A 23724-nucleotide genomic window follows, 5' to 3' on the forward strand; every position below is an offset into this window, starting at 1 on the left:
CTGGGCAGACCGCCCATTCCGCTGAAACCCGTCAGGAGCGGAGCCGGCTTGGCGGCGGGCTGCTTGGCGGCAGCGGCGGCGGCCTTCTTTTCCGCCTTGAGGCGCAGCTTTTGGTCGCGCTTGGCGCGCTGGCGCTTGGCCTCCTCGGCGGCGGCGGCGCTCGTCATGGCGGGCTTGAAGGGGGCTCCGTCGAGAGACATACGGAACGTGGCAAAGGGGGAGAGGGTGGCGGCGGCGGTGGCGGGTCGGGTCGAGGTGCGAGAAGAGACGAGGGTGACGGTGCTAGAGTTGGTCGAGTACGAGGTCATTGTTATTGTCGTGCTGGCTTGGTTGGCTGACTGGCTCTGGGCTGGTATGGTTGCTGAGGACCTCGAGGGTTGTGGTAGGACTGTGAGTGTGAGTGAAGGTGTGGGATGATGAGCAGAGACATGGTGACGACGTTGCCAGGCCCGCCTTTATACGTTGCTCGCACCGAGCGACGGCGGCGGCGGGATGGTAAGCTGCCGATGGCTACCGGAGGTGAGCATAGCGCAGGATGGCCATACGGGCGGCGAGTCACTACCACGTCATACGGACTCGCGCCGGTGGCAGCTGACCCGCCGTGGGTGCCAGCATCGCTACCGCATCCTCGGGGTGAGGGTCGCCCCGAAGGGGGTGTGAAGCGGGCGGGGCGAGATGTCAACAAACGTCTGCGGCCGGCCATGCGGAAGGAGAGCGAACGACAGGGAACTCGAGTCGTCCTGGGGCCGGTACAGTGGACGTGGCGGGCGGGCAGGCAGGCAAGGCAAGGCAAGGCAAGGCAAGGCAAGCAACAGTCCGTGTGCGCGCGATGGTGATCACGGGCGCTAGCGCTCCGCCCTGCTCTGGAACGATGCTGCCCATCTTCGAGTCACCGAAGGCCTACGGGGTCCTCTCCATTCCAGGGAGTATCATTTCGATGCGGCCCGCAACGACGGGGGGCGGCAGACAAAAACGTGGCGGCGACTCGGTTCGGATGTAAGCAAGCAAGCAAGCCAGCAGAGAATATCCGACGTTGTGCTGGCCGTCGATTGTCGTTGTGATTGATCTGTGGTGGGAGCCGAGGAGAGGGGCTCAAGGAGTCAAGGTACGATGACACCCTGCATCGAGACGAGGGCTGTCGGAGCGAGCGCCGGCTGGGAGTGGCGCGCAGTAGGGGCTCTTTTGGCCGGGCGGGTAGCCGGGTAGTGGGGCCAGTTCTGCCAGTAGCTCTGTATCGGAGATTGGCATCAGATGTCAAGCTAAGGCAGGGTAACGAGGGGGACCCTGTGAAAGGGTCGGCCAGGCCTGGCCGGGCAGCGTCGATGGCGCGCTGTCCGGTCGGTACGTGTTGGTCTTGGCCGTGGAGCGGGGGCGGGGGGCAGACATCTGTTCATGCGGGGGTGGAGGTACACTTCTCGTGATGGCCAGTAGAATGGTCGCGCGCGCCGAGGTGACCGTCAAAACCGTGACGAGTCACCGTACGGTACGGAGGACATGCATTGTATGCTGGGAGCTGGCGGTGGCGCCATCCTTGGCAGGTGACTCGATATCGCCGAACCGAGGCGGGGAGAGGTGGAGCGGCGACAGCGCAGCCCACCGCGGCCGACGCCCGAGTCACGGGCACCCTGGCCTGCCTGCCTGTCGGCCACGTGGACTTTGCCGCCGCCGGCTCCCCGCCAGCCGGGCATGCCTCTTGGCTTGGCTGGCTTGCTTGTCGCTGCTATCTCCGCCATCAGCTACCTGGCCACGTCATGGCATGGGAAGCGTCAATGATCACCTTGCTTGGCTTTGCTGGATGGCACATGGGCACCCACTGCTGCTGCTGCTACATGGCACTCGCCACCACAACGCACGTTCAAGAATCGCTGCGGCGCATCCCCCGGCATGCCCAAGTTCCACCCAGAAATCCGCGCACCCGCTATCTTCTTGATATAGCGACAATCCGTCGCGTCTCGACATCCTCCCCGAGCTTAGCTCAGGTGGCAGAGCGATGGTCTGTAAGCGTGGCTTCGAAAGGAAACGATCACCATAGGTCACCAGTTCGACCCTGGTAGCTCGGAGCAAGTCTTTTTTGATGTCCTCGCCACGTCGCTCGATCTGCTCAGACTACCAGCGGGCGGGCTAACACACGAACGGGGGCTGGAAAAGGCAGCTTCGATTTTTTGGCTACAGGACACGCGGCGCTGTGCGGTGCGGCGGGGCGCGGCGGGATCGACGGGGAAGCTGGCTCGAATAGCAAGACGTGGTGGGCTGCGCGGGTCGTGGGCGAGCGGGAAGGGGAGGGTGGAACGAGGCGGTATGCATACGAGCGGACGGATACGACAATGACCTGATCGACGACGGCGTAGGGGCAGGGCAGGAGGGGAAAGGAGGGGAGGTACGAGGGGGGGGAAAGACATGCGAGGACCGCTCAGTGGCCCTTTGCCGTGAGCTTGGCCTTGGCCAGGTTGGCCTCTCCGGCCTTCATGAGGATCTTCTTGTACTGCTGGATGCCAATGTCCTGCTTGGTCAGGTTGACAATCTTGCGGTCCTTGACCTCCCACAGCTCCTCGGCCACCTGCGAAATGAGGCGGAAGTCGTGCGAGACAATCACGACGCCACCCTCAAACTCCTTGATGGCCAGCGCGAGGGCGTCGATCGAGCCCATGTCGAGGTGGTTGGTGGGCTCGTCGAGCAGCAGGATGTGCGGCTGCTCCATGGCCAGCTGCGAGAAGACGACGCGGTTCCGCAGGCCGTCGGAGAGCGTCCGGATCGGCGACGTCTGGTGGGCGCCCGACAGGCCGAAGCGGCCCAGCTGCCCGCGCCAGAACTGAAGCTCCTTCTCCGGGTACTTTTCCTTGTACTTGCTCTCCATGTACTCGAGCGGCGACTTGTCGTACGGCAGCTGGTCGGCCGAGTGCTGCGAGTACTTGCCCAGCTTGAGGCCGGCGTGCCTCTGCACCGATCCCTCGACCGGCTGCAGCGCGCCCGTGATGAGGTTGAGCAGCGTCGACTTGCCCGTACCGTTCTGGCCCACGATGGCCACGCGCGAGTCCATGTCGATACCAAAGTTGAGGTCCTTGTACAGGTAGTCCTCGCGCTTGCCGCTGTACGAGAAGGCCACCTCGTTGAACGCGATGATCGGCGGCGGCAGCTTGCGGATGTCCTCGAAGTTGAAGCGGAGCAGCTTGGGCTGGATGACGGGCTCAATGAGGCCGGCCGCCTCCATCTTGTCAATGATCTTCTGCTTCGACTTGGCCTGCTTGACCAGGTTGGCGTAGGTACCGGCGCTGGCGATGAACTTCTTGATGTGCGCAATCTCCTCCTGCTGCTTCTGGTACGCCTTCATCTGGTTGACCTCGTTCTCCTGCTTGGTGCGGACGTAGGTGCTGTAGTTGCCTCCGTACGTCAGGAACTTCTTCTGCAGCGTCAGGTCCATGATGTTGGTGCAGATCGAGTCCATAAAGTCGGCCGAGTGCGACGTGAGGACGAGGATGTGGTTGTAGGTCGACAGGTACGCCTCGAGCCAGACGACGGCCTCGAGGTCCAGGTGGTTGGTCGGCTCGTCGAGCAGCAGCAGGTGAGGCTTGAGGAAGAGCGCCTTGCCGAGCGTGCAGCGCATCCTCCAGCCACCGGACATGTCCTTGGTCGGCTTGCGCATCATCTCCTGCGAGAAGCCGAGACCGTGCAGGATCATGCCGGCCTTGGCCTCAAACGTGTTGGGGTCGAGCTCCTCGAGCTCCTCGTACTTGAGCTCGAGCGCGAGGTCGTCGACCTCGTCGGCGACCGAGAGGTCCTCAATCTCCTTTTCCAGGCGCGCCACCTTCTCCTTGGCCGAGGCGATGATGTAGTCGAGCGCGTTGACGTCCGAAGGCTCGGCCTCGCCCTGGACGAGGTGGATGTCGATGTGCTCGGGGATCTCAATGTCCCGGTCGTTGAGCGCCTGCAGGAAAGTCGTCTTTCCTGCACCGTTCTCGCCGAGCAGGCCGTACCTCTGGCCGTAGTTGAGGCTGATGGTGGCTGTGTCGATGAGCAGGCGGCCGTGGAACGACATGGTGAAGTTCTCGATGTGGATGTCGCGGCTCTGCTTGTCGCTGGTCAGCACACCCGAAGCGTTCCTGTCGCTCTTGAGCGCCATCCTCTTGAGGTCGAGGTCGTCGACCGAGGTGTTGGTCGAGAGGTTGGTCATGGGCGTCGAGGCCGAGGTGTCGGTGGTGCCCTTGGAGGAGCCCTTAGACGAGGCCTTGGCGGCCTTCTCGCTGTGGGTCGGAGGGAAGGCAAACAGGCAGACGGACAACAAGGTCTGTCAGTCAACTGGGCCATTCTCTCGCCAAATAGGCCGAGAATCTCTAGCCTTGGACGCTGCGGGCCGGAGTGCCTGCGGACACTCACGCCTGGCGCTTAGCCTTGGAAGCAGAAACCATTTTGGATAAAGAGTGTGGCGGGGGAAGCGACTGTGGTTGGGAAGCGACGCGGTGGTGCTACTCAGATATACCAGAGAGCCGAGTAGGTCGGAGGGTATATCGTGCGAACCAGAGTCGTGCTGTGGTCGAGACAGTCGCAGGGCAATCGATGCTGCGAACAGAGGCGCCCTGGGGGTGGCGAAGTCGATGTGTGTAGGCGGTGGTGCTGGAAACGAGCCACGACCGACGGAGATGATGAGGGATGGGGACGGGTGAGGGTTAGGTTGTGGTCGAGAGGCAAGGTTGCGGCTGGGGTCGGCACTCGGTTTCGAGGTTTGCAGCCTGCCTTGATCGATGGACCTGCTCAGCTGTCAGACCAACCTGCTGCGCGCTGTCCCAGCTCTCTTTCTCTCTTCCTGCTCGCCTCCCTGCCCGCTCCGCACGAAGCTACCCTGCTTAGCCTGCTGCTTCTCGGCCTGGGCGGGCGTCGAGGCTCGAGCGTACTGCGTGCCTTGCCGTGGTTCTTCGCTCCCTCGCTCTCCTGCGCCGTCACCCAGCAGCAGCAGCAAGCAGCAAGCACAGCGGCGGCGGGTGGCGAGCCAGGCTTCACAAGGCGCTGCAAACTGACGCTGGTCCGGGCCATCCGCCCTCGCCTGTGTGATCGTGCGCCCGAAAAATTCTCCCCCCAGGGAAAAATTTCGAGCCACACCGGCCTAGCAGCGGGCGGGGGGCGCGCCTGCCGTTGACCAGGCTGGGAGCGAGAAATTTTTCGCGCAGCGAGCGAGGGGTGTGACCTCGAGCTGCAGCAGGGAGCCAGCCTTCGTCTGGCGGGCTCAGTCCCCCGCGGGGCCTCTCTCTCTCTCTCTCTCGCTTTGTCACGATTTGAAAGCAACGACCCTATCGCATCTCGGAACCGCCCGAAAGCGGCCGGGTCACCCTTTTTCGCGGAGCAGGCACGGCGCACGGCGAGAGGCAGCGGCATCAGCAGCAGCACCCTCCCTCCGCCGACGCTCACACACCTTCACACCTTCGTCACCCGCATACACGCCACATCGCGCACCGACACTGCCGCCATGTTCAAGCCGACGCCGTCTCTGTGCTCCAAGGCGAGCCGGTTGCCGCTCACCTCCAAGAAGGGCAACCGCGACTTCTTCAAGGGCACCCGGACGGGCAACATCATGCGCCGCAAGAGGATCGCCACCTCTGACCCTGCCGGACGGCAGCTGTACGACAAGAACGGCAGGGAGCTCAGCTGGACCATCAAGACGCACCGCATCGACGAGGCCAGAGTGCCTTCCTACATTGTTCCTCCGGGACTGGCAGAGACCAAGGTGAGCGGCTTGCCTCGGCCCGGCCTGGCCTAGCCCGTGCTGGCCCATGGGCGCAAGGAAAGGCGAACCTGCCATCTGCTCGCGGGCGGGCGCTTCCACGTCCGACGTGTGCCCTTCCGCCTCATTGCGACGTCCCCGCTGATCCGCTTGTCCCTGACCCCTCTGGCTGCCTCCACTACGAACTCCCAGCTGCGACCCTACGTCTTCATCGGCGACGCAAGCGACGGCGGCGTATCGAGCAAGGACAAGATCGGCATGCCCAACTACCCCAAGATGGACCAGCACGGCTTTGACGGCACCTACTACCGCAGCATCATCAACGAGATGCTCCAGAAGCGACGCATCCGCGAGCGCCAGGACGAGGACAAGAGAATAGCGGAAGCCGTCCGCCAAAAGTAGACGCGCGTCTAGCTCAGCCAGCATCGCTGCCGCCTCCCCTCCCCTCCTCGGGTCCACGTCCCGTTCCCGGACTCTCTCTGCCCTTGGCCATGCGAATCGCTCTGCACCACCTCCATCACTCCCTGCTGCTCGTCGTCGCCGCAGCAAGTCAGTCACAGCTTCCTCTCATCCCCCGGCGTTGTCTCCGCGTCCCCCTGTACTTTAGCTCCCCATATTCCAACCCACGCCAACAACGCATTTGCATCTCTACATCTGTGAAAGCAGCCCCAGAATCGAGATCAGCAAAAAGCAACACACCTCAGCAGTCGACAGCGTCTCCCTGTCCAACCCGAATGGGGCCATAGCAAAAAGTCATGACAAGAGTGGGATTCGAACCCACGCCCGAAGATAGCAGATTGCCCCTCGCTGGTGCGAGGTATCTTCCTTAATGCTACGCCTTAGACCACTCGGCCATCTTGCCCCGTCATGCAAAGGCGGCGATCTTTTGCTGATGACAACTAGGCGATTCTGCTGAAGAGTCGAGGCTCGATTCGCGAAGGACTCGACAGGTTGCATAGCGAGCGGCACTACCTGGCAGCGCGGCGGGGCGAGGGGTATTGTGTTTCTATTCGCAAACGGCGTGCATGCAGCGGATGGCGAGCAAGAGTGGGAAGCGGGAGCGTACAGAGTGTGGCCGGAGGCACGGGTGCGGTCACGACTGGCCGGACTGATCACTACGGCTGCGACTCGTCCTGCTGGGCGGGTGCCGTGGACAATGTCGACGCTTCTCCCTGTTGCTGTTGTTGCTGCTGCTCGACGTCCTCCGTCTGCTGCTCCTTCTGCTCGACCTGGTCCACCCCTGTATCTGCCTGCTGCTCGCCGTTCCGCTCAGCGGCCTGGTCTTCCGCGACGCTGTCGAATCCAGCTTGTCCCGCTGCAGCGCCTCCGCCCACGTCACCGCCCTGGTGAGTGGCGCCTGCGCTCGAGCCTCTCCTCGCCTGTAGCGGTGGCGGCTCGGATGCGGCAGAGGTACCCCGGCTGCGCGGCAACGAGCCCATCCGCGAGGCTTTCGTTGTCGGCCCGGCCTCGGTTGATGAGGGCGAGTGGCCCGACTGCGAGCCGATCACGTACTTGAGCAGGTCGCTCAAGCACAGGATCCCCACCAGCTTGCCGCGCGTGCGTCGGATCGGGTCTCCCTTCTCCAGACGGTCATCGAGGGACAGGGTGGGGTCGTTGACGATCGCCTCGCGGCGCTTGCGCTCCTTTGTTGCCTCGTCCTCCACGTCCTCGAGGCCTTCGTCGGAGTCGAAGTCGTCGAGGCCATCTGCACTGCTCTGCTTCTCGCCGTTCGCGTCGCTGGCTGATGCGGCATCGGAAGCTTTGGAGCCATCGTTGCCTCCGCCCCGGGGATCCGGGCCTTCCGGCTCGAGGATCAGCCAACGATGCACCCTCCTCTTCCGCAAGAGCGCGAATATGTTGGCCAGGCTGTCCTCCGGGGAGCAGGTCCAGATACCCCCGAAATCCGGCGGCCGCCGTTCGAGCGCTTGCCGGATGGTAAGGTCGAGTGCCTGGTACGCACCAGTGCGAACCAGAGTCTATCCCAGCGTCGGAGAGGGGGGTCAAGGGGCTCAGCTGTAGATCCATTGAGCTGGTCTCCGCCTTGCAGGCCGCGTACTCACGATGACATCGACGGTCTCGTACATGTCCACGACGTAGCCTTCCTCGTCCAGGATGGGTACCGCGCTGATACCCCGCTCGCTGAACATGTGGACGACATCGAACACCGTCGTATCAAGCGTCGCCGTTGCGAGCGGGTAGTGCGGATCCGTGGACTGAAGCGCCGAGACAGGGGACTGCATCAACGGTTCCGGGCCGAGGCTCGCGCCTGCTCCGCCGCCACTGCCACCGGCAGCTTCAACACTGTCGGGCGCCAAGGGCTCGGGCTCGGCGGGCTGCGTAGGCTCGATCTCGCTCATGGACATGACGGGACCATGCTCGGATCGAACCAGGCGCGGCTCGGATGCGTCGGAGCCACGATGGGAGGCTGTTCCGGAGCCGGGAGCTCGACTCCTGGATGCTTTGTAGGCGTGCGAGTAGGTGCCGATGCCGAGGGAGCGAAGAGATCGCCACAGACCGGCCGTCTCGCGGCAGTTCATGGCGATGAACTTGAGCACTCGGTACTGGGTCAACACACTGACGACCGCCTCGAGCCCAGTCTGCTCGTCGTAGTCGAGCAGCGGCAGCCTTCGCGCGTGGGTCTTGATCAGCAGCTCGCATGCGTCAAACACGGGCCGCAGCGGGTGCACGGACAGAAGCGGCGGAGGAGGCACGTTGAGGGCCTGCTCGATGTCTGCAGGTCGGGCGAACGGGCGAGCCGACGGGGGCAGTCCGAGTCAGCGATGTTCTGTGCGCTCCCTCTGCGCAGCGCGGAGCCGCCGGTCTTGGCCTTCCTCGTCTCTTACCTCGTAGCCTCTCGAGCCTGAACTTTTCCACGTCTTCGGCGGCCGAGTCGTAGCTCGAGTGGTGGTAGTAATACTGGATCAGGTGGATGATGTCGCTTACGGTCAACATGCCCGCGAAGCCGGACTCGGGGTACTGCTTCTTGGCCTTCTGCGGCGCTTGGGTCTTTGTCGGCGTGGCTGATGGTGCACCATCTTGCCCGGCGCTTTCCTGCTGCGTCTTTGGGCTGACCCGACCGGGCGAGCCGCTATCCTCGCCGGCCTGATCGCCAGTCGCTGCGTCAGGTTCGGCTCCTGGTGCATCGCCGTCGGCCTGTGCAGCTCCGTCCGCTGCTTCTGTGGACGTGGCGGGTGCATCCTGGGCGCCTTCTGTGGTTGCCGGCGTCGGGCTGTTCCCCGGCGCATCCTCTGTCTGCGAGCCTGCCGTGGCCTCCAAGGGAGCACTCGCCTTGTCGGACGTGGCAGCCGAAGTCGAGCCCTCTGGTTTCGCCGCCTGGTCGTGCTTTGCAGCGGCCTCGTCTGAATTCGCCGCCAGGAGCTCTGGGGGCGTCGACTGCCATAGCGGGGCGGACACGACGCCCGCCTGCCACATGACATCCAAGGCCGGCTTGACGACGAGCTTGGTGTCGAGGACGACCAGCCTGAAGCTGACGGGCAGCACGTCGTAGCTGCTCCTGCCCTTAAGAAAGTGGCGGATGGACTGTAGCGCCAGGCTGTGCCGATCCTTGGCCCGCAAGGGTCGCTCGCGGTCCTTGCCGGTGCGCGAGGGCCGGGAAGAGGTGGAAGCCCGGGTGCTGGCGTGCGACGCCATCGACACGGGCATATTGACGTGGAGCGAACCGGGCTTGGCCGCACTGGAGCTTCTGGCCCGTTGCGCGGCAGGGGCGTGGCCCGGCCGAGGCGCGGGGATGTCCATTGCTCAGGGATCGGACGAAGAGGCTGGACAGCGTGCAGTAAAATATGCTGCGGTGGTGTGCAGACGGATGCGGGCCGGGCCGAAGGGTCTGACGGATGAGCCGGCGAGGCGGATGGGCGGGTCGGGATCAAATGAAGGTGGGGTGCAATGCAGGGTCGCTTCGCTCTGGAGACGGGAAGATGATGGGGCTACGGCGGAGTCATCGGTGGGCGAGTCGTGGAAAGATGTGTGGCCTCGGAAGGGAAGTCAGGGCGGCGAAGGTGACTGCCGAGTGCTGTCGGTCGAGGCAACGGCGAGGCGGGCTGCTTCTGCCGTTGCGTCGGTTGGCGGTCGCCAGTGGCAGGGGCAGATGCGGTCGATGAGGGCACGCAGTGCAGGTGCTGTCTGGACAGTCTGCCTGGTCTGCGGCTCGCTCTGTGGCTGCTGTCGTCCGTACCGTCCGGTTGGAGTCGAGGCGGTCGGGTCAGGGCCGATGGCTGGCTCTGGCAAAGAGGTGGCAGGCGGGGTGGCTCGCCCGGCTCCCCTGTTGGTCGGACGAGGTTGGCGAGCAGGTGGCGAGAGGAGCGGTCGCTGTCCGGACCAGGAGTGCGTGTTTCGGGTCTTTGTGAAGCGCGGACGTGTGTGGTATGGTGTCGGTAAGGTGTAGGACGCGCGTGAGGATCGAGACGAAGGGGAAGGGGCCAGATGGAGATCACCTCGAAAGGAAAGGCGCACGCGCCGCTCACGCGATAGAGCTTTTCAGGCCTTGGCCCAGCTCTCGGGACGGCCAACGGGTGGCACGGTGTGTGCGCTGCCTAGCCTGCCTCTCTTTGGCCAAGGCCCGCCCGCCTGCCCGCATGGACCCTCTGCGGCAGGCCAGGCAGGAGCAGCAGCCAGGCGGGGTGGAGCGCCCAACCCCATTTTCAGAGAAGCCGGGTGCCAGCTGCCAGCCTGCCTGTCTGCCTGCCCGCCCTTCGAGCTGGGCTGACTCCCTCTAGAGCCCCGCACCCAGTCGCCTTCTTGGTTGGCTCTCCCCCTCCTGCTTGGCCTGCTTTCCTTTCCTCCTGCTTTTTCGCAGGCTTTTACAGTCCCCCCCTCTCTCTCAGGCTGGCCCTCCTCCCCCGCGTCCTGCACACGCACACAGGCCGGCCGGCCTGGCCAGGCAGGTGGTGGCTCGCGTCGAGCGTCGTCGCCTGCAGCAGTAGTGTCGTAGCGGACAGCGACAACGGCGCAGCAGCATGGACCTCGACAAAAGGCGAAGGCGCTTGACACCCTCCCTTGTTCTCCCTTCTCGAGAGCCAACCGCTCACGCCAGCCCAGCAGCGGCGAGGGGCGCCATGCTCGAGGAAGCGCAGGCCATGCTTGCCCCGCTCCCACCAGGACTTCCGGCTTCACCGTGCGACGGCACGACGGCGGTTGCTGCGGCATCGGGCCTGCCTGGCGACTCGCGCCGACGCCATCTCACAGCGATAAGCAAAGTCGACCGTGCAAGTCGACGGCGAAGGTCGGCGTCACATACATCTGGCTCGACAAGCGTGGCGCTGACGGTACCTTTTCAGGGTGTAGACAGGAGCGCGCGTGGTGCCTCTGGGCCCTTCTTGGCCCGCCCTGACCTGCCCCGCGGGTCAAAAGCAGAACCTCATGACATCACAGGTAGGGCCGCTTCTTGCCCTGGTGGTCGCGCCGAGGGCCGGCGACTTTTGCGAGCAGCAAAAATGGAGGCGTCCAACCTGCCTGCCTGTCGGGTGCATCCCGACCGAGATGGCAGCATCACGGCATCGTCCTGCCAGCTCTGGTCGCGACTCCGACTAGGAGACGGTGACGAGGCTGGAGAGGATGGCAGGCCTGCCGTCCCAGCAGCCTCTGCGACCGTCTCGGGAGATGCCGGGGATCTCGCACCAGCCACACTTAAGGAAAAGGCTGGGATACCAGCCTCATGACAACATGTTGCCGCCGTGGTACGATCTGGCTACCGCCCCTAGTCGAACGCGCTAAAGCGGGGTGAGCCGACCTCGTGTCTCGCATCATACGGATGGCGTGGCCAGCTGATGGCGAGAAACGAAGGCGGCCGGGACAATGGGCAGCGATTACGATGGCGGAGGTTATCGCCACGGCCTCGAGGCTTGGCCGCACGACGTCCTGCGAGCATCGGACTCTCGACCTTAGCTTTCGCCATCGCTCGACAATGGCGAGGCGGCTCTTCCGGCGGCTTGTCTGCCCTTCTCGTCGACGCTCATGCCGGTGCTCTTAGCCTGATATACGGAGCCAAGGGAGGGCAACGTTTGACCTGGCTTCTTCTGCCATGTTGCACGGTTTCGAGCTGCGCGCGCTCACAAGAATAGCAACCGGCGCTGCTCGATGAGGGTCGATGACACCATCTCGGACAAGCGAAGGACACGGGGGGCCACAAGGCTGTGGCGAGCGGGCGAGACGGACGCCCAGCTCCTCGCCAGCCACCTTCCCGCCGCCTGCCAGCATCCGACGGACTTGCAAACAGCTCGAGGCCGATGCGACTACCTACGTAGGTGGCTCGCCCCCTCGCCTTGCTTCTTCTGACAAGTGACGGCACCTTCGGCCTCCATATAAACCGGCGGGAAGAAGTAGCAGCACGCTTCCAGGCTCCCAACGCCATCGGCCTCTCACGAACCTAGCGACACCCTAACACCCTGACTCCCTGCTCTCGCCACGCACACACACACCATGACGACCTCGATCGACACGAGACCTTCGGAGCCCATCCGACAGCTGGCGGATACGACGCCGGACCCCGTCGCGTCCGACGACTTCCTGCGCGGCCGCGAGGAGTCGCTCTCCAACGCGCTCGGCAGGACGAACAACCAGAGCGGCGTCCACACCTCTAGCAATATCGGCACCGGCGCCAGCGCCAGCACCAGCTCCAGCCACAATGACGAGTCGGATGTCGAAGACCACACCGCCGCCGCTGCCGACGAAGGGGGCAACAAGTCCCTCGTGGGCGGCGTCAGTGCAGCCGCGGCGAGCGTCGGCGGAGCCGTGTACGCTGGCGCCAACAACGTCTTCCAGAAGGCGCCAGACCTTGGCCTCACCGCCGCCTTTTCGCGATGGACGGGCGTCGGAGCGCAAACGGGCCAGGACGACACCGCTGGATCCACACGGGACGATGCTGACTCGACGTCGACGGCCGGCAACGAGCAGGAGGGATCGACGACGGCAACGGCGGAAGCCAAGGAGGGCGTCGAGGAGGAACGCGGGCCATCGAACCCGGAGCGACTCGACAAGCCCCAAACGGCCGTCGGCACCGAATATGGCATTCCCACGTCGGCCGGTGCCGGTACGACGCTCTCACCGGACCTGACGGTACGGGAGGCGGCGGACCGCGAGAAGGAGCTGCGCGGGAACGACCAGGTCGGGGGCAAGAGCGCCGCCGTCGTGGGCCAGGATTACCGCGACCAGCCCTGCCCCACGGCCGATGCGGCGAGGGCCCACCCTACCAGCCAGCCAGCCGAGGGCAAGACGGACTTCGCCGACCAGCACGAACGCGAGCGTGGTCGGACCGAGGGCGAGGGCGAGGGCGACGTCGACTCGTCGCTGCGACAGAGCGGCAGCGGAGGCAAAGACTCGGAGAGGACCCTGGTCGACGACGATGCCGATGGAGACGACGACAGTGAAACGGCCAGGAGCAAGAGGTCGCTCGGTGCCAAGCTCAAGGACAAGATCAAGGGCGAGGCCAAGGTGATTGCCGGCAAGGTCAGGAAGGACGAGGATGCCGTGCTCGAGGGAAGGGCAATCAAGCAGGGCGTCGACAAGACCGAGGTGCGCGTCTAGGGGGCCACAACGGGCCGATGCGCTCTACCCATCCACGCTGGGATAACGACAGATACCCAATCCCTTGCCCACCACCTCCGTACGATACCGCTTTTACGAATGACCACGGTCTCGATCGTTTGAAGTCGAGCGTCTCGTCATGTGCGATGCATCCGCTCCCATCCCGCTTTCGAGCAGCGTGGGCGGCAGCGTCCTAGTCATCGCCGAGCGATCCGGGCATGGTGCGGCGTCCGCTCCTCGTCCGAACGCCAGCGGCGGCCGACTCTGCCGCGCCCTCGTCGTTGGCGGCGACGGTGGCGGCGCTGCTACTCCTCGCTGCGCGACCGCTGGCCGAAGTAGCAGCCGCCTTGCGTCGTCGAGGCGGCTCGTTTTCCTGGTTCTCGGTGTGCGCCTGCGACTCGGGCTCGACGCTCGACAGCCTGCTGCTCCGCCTGACGCTGCGAGACGACTTCGCCGCCGGCCCATTCGCCTTCTTCTTCGCTGCACCGCTCCCCGCTTTGCCGCCGCCGCTCTTGCTGGACCGCTTGGCCTTGGTCGTCGCGTTCGTGGTCGAAGGGAGCTTGCCCAGCCCATCGCGCTCCTCGTCCATCTCCTCGCCCACCTCGCTGATGCTGTAGATTGTGCTGGTGGCGTCCTGAGTGGCGTCGCCGTCGGTACGGGCCTGGCTGGCCTGGTCGTCGCCCTGCTGCGACTCCAGCTCGGCAGTGGCGGCGCGGGTGCGACGCGCTACCGGCCGCGTGTCGGCAGCGTTCGCCCGACCGCGCCCGGCGTGCTCCTCGTCGTTGGCGGCAAGGTTCGACAGCGTGAGCGGCTTGCGGTTGACAGAGGTGGTGGACCGCGTCTGGCGGCCGGCCGGCTTCAAAGCGGCTTCGCTTTGACTCCTCGGCATCCCGCTGGCTTTCGCCTTGGACTTGGACGTCGATCCTTTCGCCTGCGCCGCGCGTCTGGCACGACCTCCTGTGGCGGCATGGCGGTCGACCTCCCGGTCCATCGCAGCCTGCATCTTTTCGTCGTCATCGTCGTGGCTGGTCCCAACTTCTCCGAGGCTGACTCTGCCAGACACCAGACGGCCCACCTGCTTAGTGGCTCTGAGTTTGGTGCCGGACCGCCCCGTCCGGCCGACAAACGTGTCGTCAGCGCCAGCGTCGGCGTCGGTGTCGGTATCTATGTCCTGGTCCTGGTCCTCATCCTCGTCCTCGTCCTCATCCCCGTCCTCATCCTCGTCCTCGTCGACGTCGTGTGCTTTTCCCTCCTCCTCGTCGTCGTAGAGGTCGACGCCCCGTGTGGAATTTGGCCTGCGTCGGCCTTGCCTAGAGATGAGGGCAACGGCCCCCGTCAGCTTCTGCGATCCGTGCAGCGGCAAAGACGGCGACCGCAGGCTGCTGTTCCGGGGCGAGTCTCGTGACGATGCGACGGTGGAGGCAACGAACGGCGACGTGATGGCGGGGCGGAAGGGGTATGCCGACGCCGACGAGGAGCCGGCGCGCTGCGAAGCGTCCAAGCGTGCGATGAAAGCATTCGAGGGGATCTTTGGCTGGCCCGAGAACGGGCTCGTGGAGCTCAGCGGAGCCGCGTTGCGCCAGGGTGACTGCGGCGCAGCCGACGCGGTCTCCGCCGTCGAGGGCATTTCGGGGTCGGCCGCAGATTGCTGGGCCGTGCTGCTGGCGAGTCGGTAGCCAGGCTTGCTCGCGAAGGCCGAGGTGCTCGGGGCGAGCGGCTGGGAGCCTGCTACGACGCCCTGAGCGTCCTCGTCCATGTCGCGGTCGCCGTCAGCAGAGGTCTGGGCAGTTTGACGCGACGACGAGGCTTGGCCGAAGGCGAGTGAGTTGTTGGCCAGGAAGCCGACCTTCGGAAGGCTGCTGGAGCCCGGCGCCAAGTCGAAGGAGCGAGCACCACCACTGTCTTGCTGGCCCCGCGCAGGCGCTGATGTGGTCTTGGGAGACGAAGACGCCCGCACGACAGCCGAGAGCAACGAGGCCTGCGTGCTGGGGCTGCTGCTGTCCGTGCGGCGCAGGGCCGGAGAGGCGCTGAGCGGGGTCAGCTTGGACGCAGTGCCGATCGGCGAGGCAGGGACCGGTGCTGCGGCGCCGTTGGGACGAGGGACGTGCTCCCAAGACATCTTGAGCTCGCCCGGCTGCTCCTTGACTGCCGACGCGTCCACGGCCTCAGCCTGGTCCACGTCCACATGGTGGCCCGTGCTGACCTCGAGGGATTCTTCGATGCGGAGGAGCTCCTTTTGGACCTCTGGGAGAATCTCGCGCGCTCCCGCGATCAGACGCTTCCGCTTCTCGACCAGGCGTGATTGCTCGCCGCTATCGGTGCCAGAGGAGTGTCCCTCGCGTACGTCCGGTCCGAGGCGGCGGTCGAGGCGGACCGCGTCCATGTAGCGGCCTTCGTTGATGAAGCGGACGATGAGCACATCGGCCGCGATGTAGGCCCAAATCGCCTGCATCGAAGCCGGCGGCGAGAGCACAAACGTCTCGAGCCCGATCTCCTCGTCGGCATCGAGGAAGCAGCCGAGCAGGTTCTTGATGGCGACGGCATTGGGCGGCGCGAAGCAGTGGCGGAAGATGACGTCGAGGAGCCTCGAGCGGATGACGGGCCGGAGCTGCTCATCTTCCAGCTGGCCGGCAATCTCCCTGACCAGGACCATGGCCTTTGTCGGTCCGCGGACCCAGCAAGTCGCCTGTACCTCCATGTCGAGCTCTTCGAGCCGTTCCGCGCTCTGCGGCGGCGAGGTCGTGGGCTGCGTCGAGGTGCGCAGGAAGCGGAGCAGCAGGCGGGATCGTTCGAGCGGAGTGCGAGATCGCTGATGGTGCGATTCGAAATGCGGCGGCAGGAAGAGTGTGCGGTAGATCTTGGGGATGAAGTCCGGCGAAGTGAGCAGCGGCACGGCATCCTGCGAGCGAGAGGGAAGGGTGGACAGCGGAGGCGTCGAGCCCGCAAACGGTATCAGTCAGCGACGCCCGGCGAGGTCGGATCTGCCACATAGACGAAGAAAGGCCCTACCTCGTATCTCCCACGGTCCAGCAGCCAGTAGCCGTCCATGAGATCCTTGAAATGCGGCAGGATGAAGGAGCTGACTGCGAATGCGTCTGCCTTGGCCGATGCGATGAAGCTCTCCCCTCCATCCTGCGTATGCGTGCGGATCTCGCCGATGAATGCGTCGTAGTCCTTGAGGAGGTAGTAGACCAGGCTGGACTGCTTGAGGCTGTCAAAGGTGGATGTGGTGTAGATGGCCGAGAGCAGGTCGGAGAGGGCGTCGTGCGAGGTTGGAGGGTAGAGGCGGGTGTCGACCTCGGCAAGCAGCAGCAGCTCGTCGAGGAAGAGCTTGCCTCCCGGCAGCTGGGTTCTGCGGGCCTGGATGTCTTGGACGACGTCTTGTGGCCAGGAGGCCGATGTTGGCCCGGTGTCAGAGGGGCTGGGACGGAACCAGAGGAGCGACTCCTGCGTCATGGACTTGGCGAGGGCATCATCGTCGGAGGCGATGGAAGACGCCTGGCTGCTGGTGTCCATGTCGCGGCCCTTTGTGCGCTCGACGACGACAAAGGATCCGGAGTCGACAGAAGTCGCGGGCATGGTGCCGCGGATGCCGCCGGTTGCTGCTGGCGGTGGTGGGAATGGGCGACGGGCAACGACTGTGCAAGTGCGTGATGAGAACGTAGCCGAGGGGCGAGGTTTGGCGCGAGGGCAGAAGAGAGAGAGAGAGTAGTGTACCTTGCCTTGGCTTCCTCGCAGTAGTGGATGGCGGCGGCGAGTATGCGTGCAGCCGGGTGGAAGATGTTGGGTGTGTGGTGTTGGCAAGTCAGGTTGTGTGGTGTTGGTGGTGGGAACGTGATCGGCAGCGCGCTGTTTTTGGAGGAAGGGGCACGGAAGTCGGAAGGCGGCAGATGGACACCAGACAGAGAGGGTCGGGCCAGGCAGTGCCAGGGACAGGGACAGCCTGGGACAGCCTGGGACAGCCTGGGCATGGCGGCCCTCTCCGTGGAAAGCGGAGGTAGGGCGAAAGGCGGCGACCATCCAAGTGCCTTTCGCCCACCACCTTGCTGCTCTCCTCCTACATCTCCCAGCGGTCCACGTCCTCTCGCTCAGCTTGCAGAGAACAACTGCGGTCCTCGACACGACACGCCCGCATCGTCCTCTCCATCCTTACAGGTCGGCCGGCCAGCTAGCCCGCACGCTTTCTATCCATCCGCAGGTCATTGCGCCTTGCGGCGTTCCCCGTCTTCCCGCTCCCGCGGCTTCACCCAACGACAGCAAGACCGACGCGGACATCGACGATCCATAGGCATCCAAAGCCATGGAGCCCGCTCCGCTCTTTCGCTCTCCCAAAAGGAGGGTGGCCTACTTCTACGACAGTGAGCGTCGCAAACCAGCCAGCCCGGCCCAGCCGCCTCAAGCCGAGGCTTCTGGCCATCCCTTCCCCGCGAACCCTCTCTGACGCCTCTGCTGCTCCCCGATCCGCCTTGCACAGCTGATGTCGGCAACTTCAGCTACGGCCTGGGACACCCCATGAAGCCCCACCGCATGCGAATGGCCAACAACCTCATCACCAACTACCAGCTGCACAAGAAGATGGACGTCTTTGTGAGTACACGTCGGCGGCGGCAGCGTGGCCATGCGAACATCTTTGAGCGCGCTCGCTCAGCTTGACGGGTCCCATCTCCATCCATCGGATCTGCCGCGCATTCGCAGCGGCCGAAACGAGCCACTCCGGAGCAGATGACCCGCTTCCACACCGACGAGTACGTCGACTTCCTGCGCAAGGTCACGCCCGAGACTGTGCAGGAGCTCTCGGCAGAAGGCACACGATGTGAGTCTGTCGTGCAGGGAGTCGTACAGCCTCCCAGAAGGAGGCGATCCGAGCCGCAGCTGAAGCCATCGGTCCGCGTCTCGCTGTGCTCCTGCCACTCAGACCTCATCGGCGAGGACTGCCCCGCCTTCGACGGCCTCTTTGAGTTCTGCAGCATCTCTGCGGGGGGCTCCATTGGCGCCGCGTCGAAGCTCAATTCGGGCGAGGCCGACATCTCGATCAACTGGGGCGGCGGCCTCCACCACGCAAAGAAGCGCGAGGCCAGCGGCTTCTGCTACGTCAACGACATCGTTCTCGCCATCCTCGAGCTGCTGAGGTGAGCTTCTGCCACATCTTGCCTTGCAACTCCGGCTGTGCCGCGCCCACTCGCTGATCGCAGGCCTTCCCCCTCGTTCCCTTCTCCCGCGACCTAGGGTCCACCTCCGCGTGCTGTACATCGACATCGACGTTCACCACGGAGACGGCGTCGAAGAGGCTTTCTACTCGACCGACCGGGTCATGACGGCCTCGTTCCACAAATTTGGCGACTTCTTTCCCGGCACGGGCGACGTCAGGGACATCGGCGTCAAGAAGGGCAAGGGCTATTCGGTCAACGTGCCGCTGCGAGATGGCGTTGGCGACGAAGAGTTCAAGGGCCTCTTCCACCCCATCATCCAGCACATCATGGACTGGTACCGGCCCGGCGCCGTCGTCCTGCAGTGCGGCGCCGACTCGCTGGCCGGCGACAAGCTCGGCTGCTTCAACCTGTCGATGCGCGGTGAGTCCGAGCGCAGCCCGTCGTCCGCGGCACAGGGTCGCCCGTTGCTCGCTGCGCACATCCGCTGACTCTATCGCCCTTTCTCTACGCTCGCTGCATCGACCGCCTCGCACAGGCCACGCCGACTGCGTGTCGTTCCTCAAGTCGTTCAACGTGCCCCTGATATGCCTCGGCGGTGGCGGCTACACGGTCAGGAACGTGGCGCGGACCTGGACCTACGAGACCGGGTTGCTGGTCGGCGAGGAGCTCAGCGAGGACCTGCCGTTCAACGACTATATTCAGTACTTTGGACCCGAGTACAAGCTCGACGTGCCGCGGACCAGCATGGACAACCTCAACAGCAAAGAGTACCTGGACAATCTGAGGTGAGGACGGAGACACGGCACTGCCGCGACTGCCGCAGGGCGAGCTGCTGCTGACCCGAGGCTTGGTACCTTACCGCAACCCGATTGCCCCGCGCCATGCAGGTCCAAGGTCATCGACAACCTGCGTTCGATGCCGTTTGCCCCGAGCGTGCAGATCCAGGAGACGCCGCGCAACTCGATCAACCCCGCCGACGTCGAGATCTCGGACGACGAGGACTCGGACCTCGACGAGCGGATCTCGCGCAAGCTGCGGGACGCCCACATCCAACGGTACGACGACGAGCTCTCGGGCGACGAAGAGTCGGACCGGGAGCCGATGTCCGAGGACGAGGCAGAAGGATCGTCGAGGCGGAGCATATCGAGAGGTGCGGGCGCGCGAGCCTCTGCGCCGTCGATCCTCAAGCCGCTCGCTTCGTCGGCGGCGGCGACCTTCGACCACGACCTGGCGTCGCGCTACATGTCGCAGAACGGCGTCGGGGCGGCCAGGGGCAAGGGTAGAGCGAAGCGGACATTCTTTTCTCGTCGCGCCGCGGCGCCCGTGCTGGCCGACTTGCAGCTGCACGACGCAGACCATGCGGACGGCCCGGGGCCTGGCGGTCACTACTCGTTTGGACGATCGGGCCAGTCGATGACGACGGCGCAGCTGATCGCCGCTGCTGTCGGTAGCAGCCACCACGGAGGTCTGGCCGCCGACGGACGGGATGCGACACCGGCATCCGAGTTTGAGTCGGGCACGCCGGCGCTCAATAGCTCGGCGTACGGAGGCAACGGCAACGGGCCGAGAAGGGGGGCCAACGGCCATGCGCCAAACGGGACCGGCGGCGGCGGCAAGCGGCTGGTGGCGGGGGCTCACTGAGCGACCGCACCGATCGCTCTGCCGGCCTCGTCCCAGTGTCGTCGTCGTCGTCGTCGTCGTCGTCGTCGTCGTCGTCGTCGTCGTCTTCTCTCTGTCCCCGATACCAGCCTTGACCCTGCCGTGGCCCGCCTCTCGGCCGCTTCGGCGTCGATCTAGCTTTCCCTGCCCCTCCTCCTCCGCCTTCTCCTTGCCACCCCATGTATTTGTATGTCACCTTCGCCCATGCCTGGCACCGCTACGTCTGAGCCCTGTGCCGATAGATGGAACGCCGCGGCGCCGTATTCTCCGAGGCGAGGAGAGCGGAGTGTCTGCGCTGCTTTGGCGTAGGATTGGAGGCGAGAGGAAGCGGCTCCGTCGACGTTGGGCCTGGCGCCGTCGGTGGAGGAGGGGCCGAGGCTGTCCGTGCGCAGGCCAGCAGGCCGAGGCCCGAGCCAGAGAGGCCACTTCGCCTTTGCATGTATGTTTTTCGCCAGCGGCCTGCAAGAGCCCAGAAGACCACCATCATCCTGTCCACCAGCATTCGACCCAGCCCCGACCGAGCCAGAGCGGTATATACACGCACACATCTGCTCCCCTCTCGCCCCCACGACATCGACAGCATCGAAAGCATGGAGCCGACAAGAGCGCCCTTTGCGGCCGCTGGGCCCCAAGTCACACACCACCCGCACCCGTCATCCTCGGCGCGGGCTCCACCCATCGTACCTCGTGGCGCGTTCGTCTCCTCCTCTACCAGTAGCAGGAGCGGCGACAGCGGCACAAGCATCACCGCCGCCGCTAGCGGGACATCGGTCACTGGCCGGCCCAACTCAAAGACGCGCGGCATCGAGCTGGGCGGATGGTCGATCCAGGTCACCTCGGGCAACATCGGCTCGTCGGCCGAGATGGACGCCCTCTCTGACCTGCTCGGCATCCCGCCACCCGAGATGGCATTCCCGCACAACTCGCTCGTCCTGCACCACGCCGCTTCGGGCTTCCGCCTCTGCTTCGACGCCGTCAGAGCGCTGCAGAGCGTCGATGGCGTCAAGGAAGACAACGCGCTGGAGGGCATCGACTGCAGCGAGTCGTCATCCTCCTCGATCCCAGGACCAGGCACGGGTAAGAAGAGGGGCGCAGCGAGGATGGGCGAGAAGCCGACGGGAAAGGGCAAGCTCAGGAGCGGAGGCGGCATCAAGGTCTCGTACGCCGACGAGTGGGGCAAGAAGCGCAACGAGGCACAGCATGCCGAGGCCGCCCAGTCGGAGCACAACGACCGCAGCGGCACCGCTGACCGACCCGGAGAGCCGACGATGGCGGTCAACACCCCGGCTTCCAACTTTGGCCCTGATGTGGCCAGAGCGGCGGCGTCGAGCGGCATCGCCTCGGCCAAGGAGTACGACTGGACCTACTCTTCCACCTGGGCTGGCGCAGAGGGCTGCGATCGACCTCCAGCCCTCCTCTTCCCGTCCGGAGACGGCAGCGTCGCGGCAGAGGTCGAATGGAGTCGTCGCGGCGCTTCGGCGTCGCGTTTTGTGCCGGGAACCGATCCGGCGAGGGATCGCATCCCCGTCGAGCGCCTTGGCCCGAGCAGCGGCGAACCCATCCTGTTCTACGAGGACATTGTGCTGTACGAGGACGAGCTGGCGGACAACGGCTCAAGCATGGTCAACGTCAAGGTGGTGAGTGTGCACCCCTCCTCCCAGTCGCTCAGACTCCACTCTCGCCAAGTTTGACCGAAACTGATCTGCGGTGTGCACTCTGTTGCCATCGTCCGCTTCCGCCCATCAGCGCGTGATGCCGTCCGGCTTCCTCGTGCTGCAGCGCTTCTTCCTCCGCGTCGACGAGGTCCTTTTCCGCGTCTTTGATACACGATTCTACTGCCAGTTCACCGAGCCTGCTGCACCTTCCGCGTCGCGCTCGGGCGCGGGGACAGAACTCGACGTGACGCGCCTCTCGCTCGAAGCGACGAGCAAAGAGCCGCCGCAGGCTCGGACAGAGGCCGCTTCAAACGACATCAATATGATGGACGAAGAGGACCGGGGACCGCACGACGAGGGTCGATGGCCGAGGCTGATCCGCGAGTGCAGCGGGTCCGAGGCCACATACGCCGAGGTCAAAGCTGTGAGTCGAGCGTTCTTCGTGTCGCCTCATTACGTGGTCGCGCACGAAGCTGACATTGGTCATCTTCCCTTCCCCATCGCATACCTCGCCCTGCTTCCTTGCGGCAGTGTCTGCCGCCCTACAAGCCCAACGACCTGTCCCCGCTCACGGATCCGAACTGGGTGGCCAACTCGCTCCAGACCATCTCGCGACGACGCTTCCAGCACCAGCAGGCCGCGATCGCATCGGGCGCCACGCCTCGCATCCCAGCGTCGGCGTTCAGCTCCTCTGCCGCGTCGTCGGGAGCCGGAGCCGGTGCCGCCACCGGCCACCCCGGCTCGACGGGCTCGGCGACGACGATTCCCTCGTACCTCAGCACCGGTGCGGTCCCTTCGAGCCGGCTCACTGGGTTTGCCGGGACGAGACCGGGAGAGAGGCTGGATCTCTCGCCTGCCCGGGCACCAGGTTCGACCCAGTTCGATCTGCCCGGCTCGTCGGGGAGCGTACCGGCCGCCCGGATCGTTGGTGAGATTGCATCAGAGGGCGACAACGGCAGCAAGGATGCTCAGGGTGGGCATGGAGGGGAAATGGGAGGCGACGAGTGGCAAGGTGTCGGGGCGAGAGTCGATGTGGCCACGCTCCGGTGGTAATCTGGCCAGGGGATGTGGGGTACCCGTTGAGGATCCCCGTCCTCATCCTCATCGCAAGGCAGGCGTGGCGTCTCGGTGACAATCATGGTGCATTCGGCGGCACAGGTCCAGGTCCACCCTCATACGATGCTGCGGCTCGATGCGATGCGATACAGACGACAACAGAGGCGCCGCACACGCGCCCGCTCGCTACTTCCTCGCCCTCCTGGCCTCGTTCGGGTTCTTGCGTCCCATGCCGATTGCGGGCAGTCCGCCCGTCTTGGGCGCCGAGTCGCCGTAGAGGAACATTTCGCCGGCGTCCCACGCCTCTTCGTAGCGCATCGAGAGGCTATCTTTACCCTGTTCGAGGGCCCTCTGCCTCCTCCTCTCCTCCTTCCTCTTCCGGCTCTCCTCGAGCGCCACGGCCCGCTGCCACTCGACCTGGTCCTCGCGGAGGATGAGGTTGGACCCGGACGTCTTGCCGCCCGATGCGCTGCCGGGCTTGGGCAGCGGCATGCTGTACACGGTTCCGCGCTTGCGGTATTCGAAGTTGGGCTTGAGGTGCACCTTGAGCCCGTCGCCACCCTTGCCGGCATCGCGCGTGTCGACCGAGGCCGTGACGCGCATCAGGGTGGCGTTGCCGCAGCTCGGACACCACTTTTTCTCCATGTCCTTGCACACCTTCATGCAGGCGTGGCAGCGCAGCACGTACGACTTGACCTGCGAAATCTGCTGCCCGTTGATGCCCACCAGCGCCAGGCCGATCTGGAGCAGCACGTTCTGGATGGCGAAATCGCCCGTCATGCACGCCACGGCCAGGTGCTGCGGCTGCTTGGCCTTGCTCTTGGCGCCCGCCGCTCGCCCGGCGCCAAAGGGCAGGTGGTGCGAGCGAGACTTGCTGCGCGCGCTGCTCTCCTTGTGCGGCCGCGAGACCGTCTCCCAGCCCCTTGGGCGGCGTCCGCCGTCGGCCTGCGCCTGC

At 65.0% G+C, this 23724-nt stretch overlaps 9 protein-coding genes across 9 annotated transcripts in view; 4 read left to right on the plus strand and 5 right to left on the minus strand.

Annotated features, from left to right (window-relative positions):
• The window catches only part of PFL1_04204 (uncharacterized protein), a gene marked incomplete at both ends in the record, with an annotated part of 894 nt that extends 586 nt beyond the window's left edge, over positions 1-308 (minus strand). The window contains one exon of the mRNA XM_007881727.1: positions 1-308. This exon is cut by the window's left edge and continues 586 nt beyond it. Coding sequence (XP_007879918.1) covers positions 1-308 — 308 coding nt within the window.
• A 2102-nt stretch (positions 309-2410) lies between these two features.
• Positions 2411-4403, minus strand: PFL1_04205 (uncharacterized protein; the record flags this gene model as incomplete). The annotated part of the gene is made up of 2 exons (XM_007881728.1): positions 2411-4238; positions 4372-4403. 2 exons carry the CDS (start codon positions 4401-4403, stop codon positions 2411-2413), a joined length of 1860 nt encoding a protein of 619 aa, XP_007879919.1.
• A 1052-nt stretch (positions 4404-5455) lies between these two features.
• Positions 5456-6112, plus strand: PFL1_04206 (uncharacterized protein; the record flags this gene model as incomplete). The annotated part of the gene is made up of 2 exons (XM_007881729.1): positions 5456-5713; positions 5903-6112. The coding sequence occupies 2 exons, from the start codon at positions 5456-5458 to the stop codon at positions 6110-6112; spliced, it is 468 nt and encodes a 155-aa protein (XP_007879920.1).
• A 713-nt stretch (positions 6113-6825) lies between these two features.
• Positions 6826-9466, minus strand: PFL1_04207 (uncharacterized protein; the record flags this gene model as incomplete). The annotated part of the gene is made up of 3 exons (XM_007881730.1): positions 6826-7686; positions 7771-8441; positions 8554-9466. The coding sequence occupies 3 exons, from the start codon at positions 9464-9466 to the stop codon at positions 6826-6828; spliced, it is 2445 nt and encodes an 814-aa protein (XP_007879921.1).
• A 2679-nt stretch (positions 9467-12145) lies between these two features.
• On the plus strand, positions 12146-13249 carry PFL1_04208 (uncharacterized protein; the record flags this gene model as incomplete). The annotated part of the gene is made up of 1 exon (XM_007881731.1): positions 12146-13249. One exon carries the CDS (start codon positions 12146-12148, stop codon positions 13247-13249), a length of 1104 nt encoding a protein of 367 aa, XP_007879922.1.
• Positions 13250-13442: 193 nt separating this feature from the next.
• Positions 13443-16828, minus strand: PFL1_04209 (uncharacterized protein; the record flags this gene model as incomplete). The annotated part of the gene is made up of 2 exons (XM_007881732.1): positions 13443-16148; positions 16259-16828. The coding sequence occupies 2 exons, from the start codon at positions 16826-16828 to the stop codon at positions 13443-13445; spliced, it is 3276 nt and encodes a 1091-aa protein (XP_007879923.1).
• Positions 16829-17549: 721 nt separating this feature from the next.
• PFL1_04210 (uncharacterized protein) lies at positions 17550-20040 on the plus strand (the record flags this gene model as incomplete). The annotated part of the gene is made up of 7 exons (XM_007881733.1): positions 17550-17607; positions 17724-17836; positions 17945-18062; positions 18165-18378; positions 18476-18819; positions 18935-19184; positions 19287-20040. 7 exons carry the CDS (start codon positions 17550-17552, stop codon positions 20038-20040), a joined length of 1851 nt encoding a protein of 616 aa, XP_007879924.1.
• Positions 20041-20648: 608 nt separating this feature from the next.
• PFL1_04211 (uncharacterized protein) lies at positions 20649-22766 on the plus strand (the record flags this gene model as incomplete). Its single annotated transcript, XM_007881734.1, has 3 exons — positions 20649-21695; positions 21805-22137; positions 22245-22766. The coding sequence occupies 3 exons, from the start codon at positions 20649-20651 to the stop codon at positions 22764-22766; spliced, it is 1902 nt and encodes a 633-aa protein (XP_007879925.1).
• Positions 22767-22955: 189 nt separating this feature from the next.
• Positions 22956-23724, minus strand: part of PFL1_04212 (uncharacterized protein) — a gene marked incomplete at both ends in the record, with an annotated part of 1848 nt that continues 1079 nt past the window's right edge. The window contains one exon of the mRNA XM_007881735.1: positions 22956-23720. Within this exon, the coding sequence (XP_007879926.1) occupies positions 22956-23720 (765 nt within the window). The remainder of the gene's footprint in view (positions 23721-23724) is intronic.

Source organism: Pseudozyma flocculosa (genome assembly GCF_000417875.1).
Source record: "Pseudozyma flocculosa PF-1 unplaced genomic scaffold scaffold00013, whole genome shotgun sequence".
NCBI classification, from domain to species: Eukaryota; Fungi; Basidiomycota; class Ustilaginomycetes; order Ustilaginales; family Ustilaginaceae; genus Pseudozyma; species Pseudozyma flocculosa.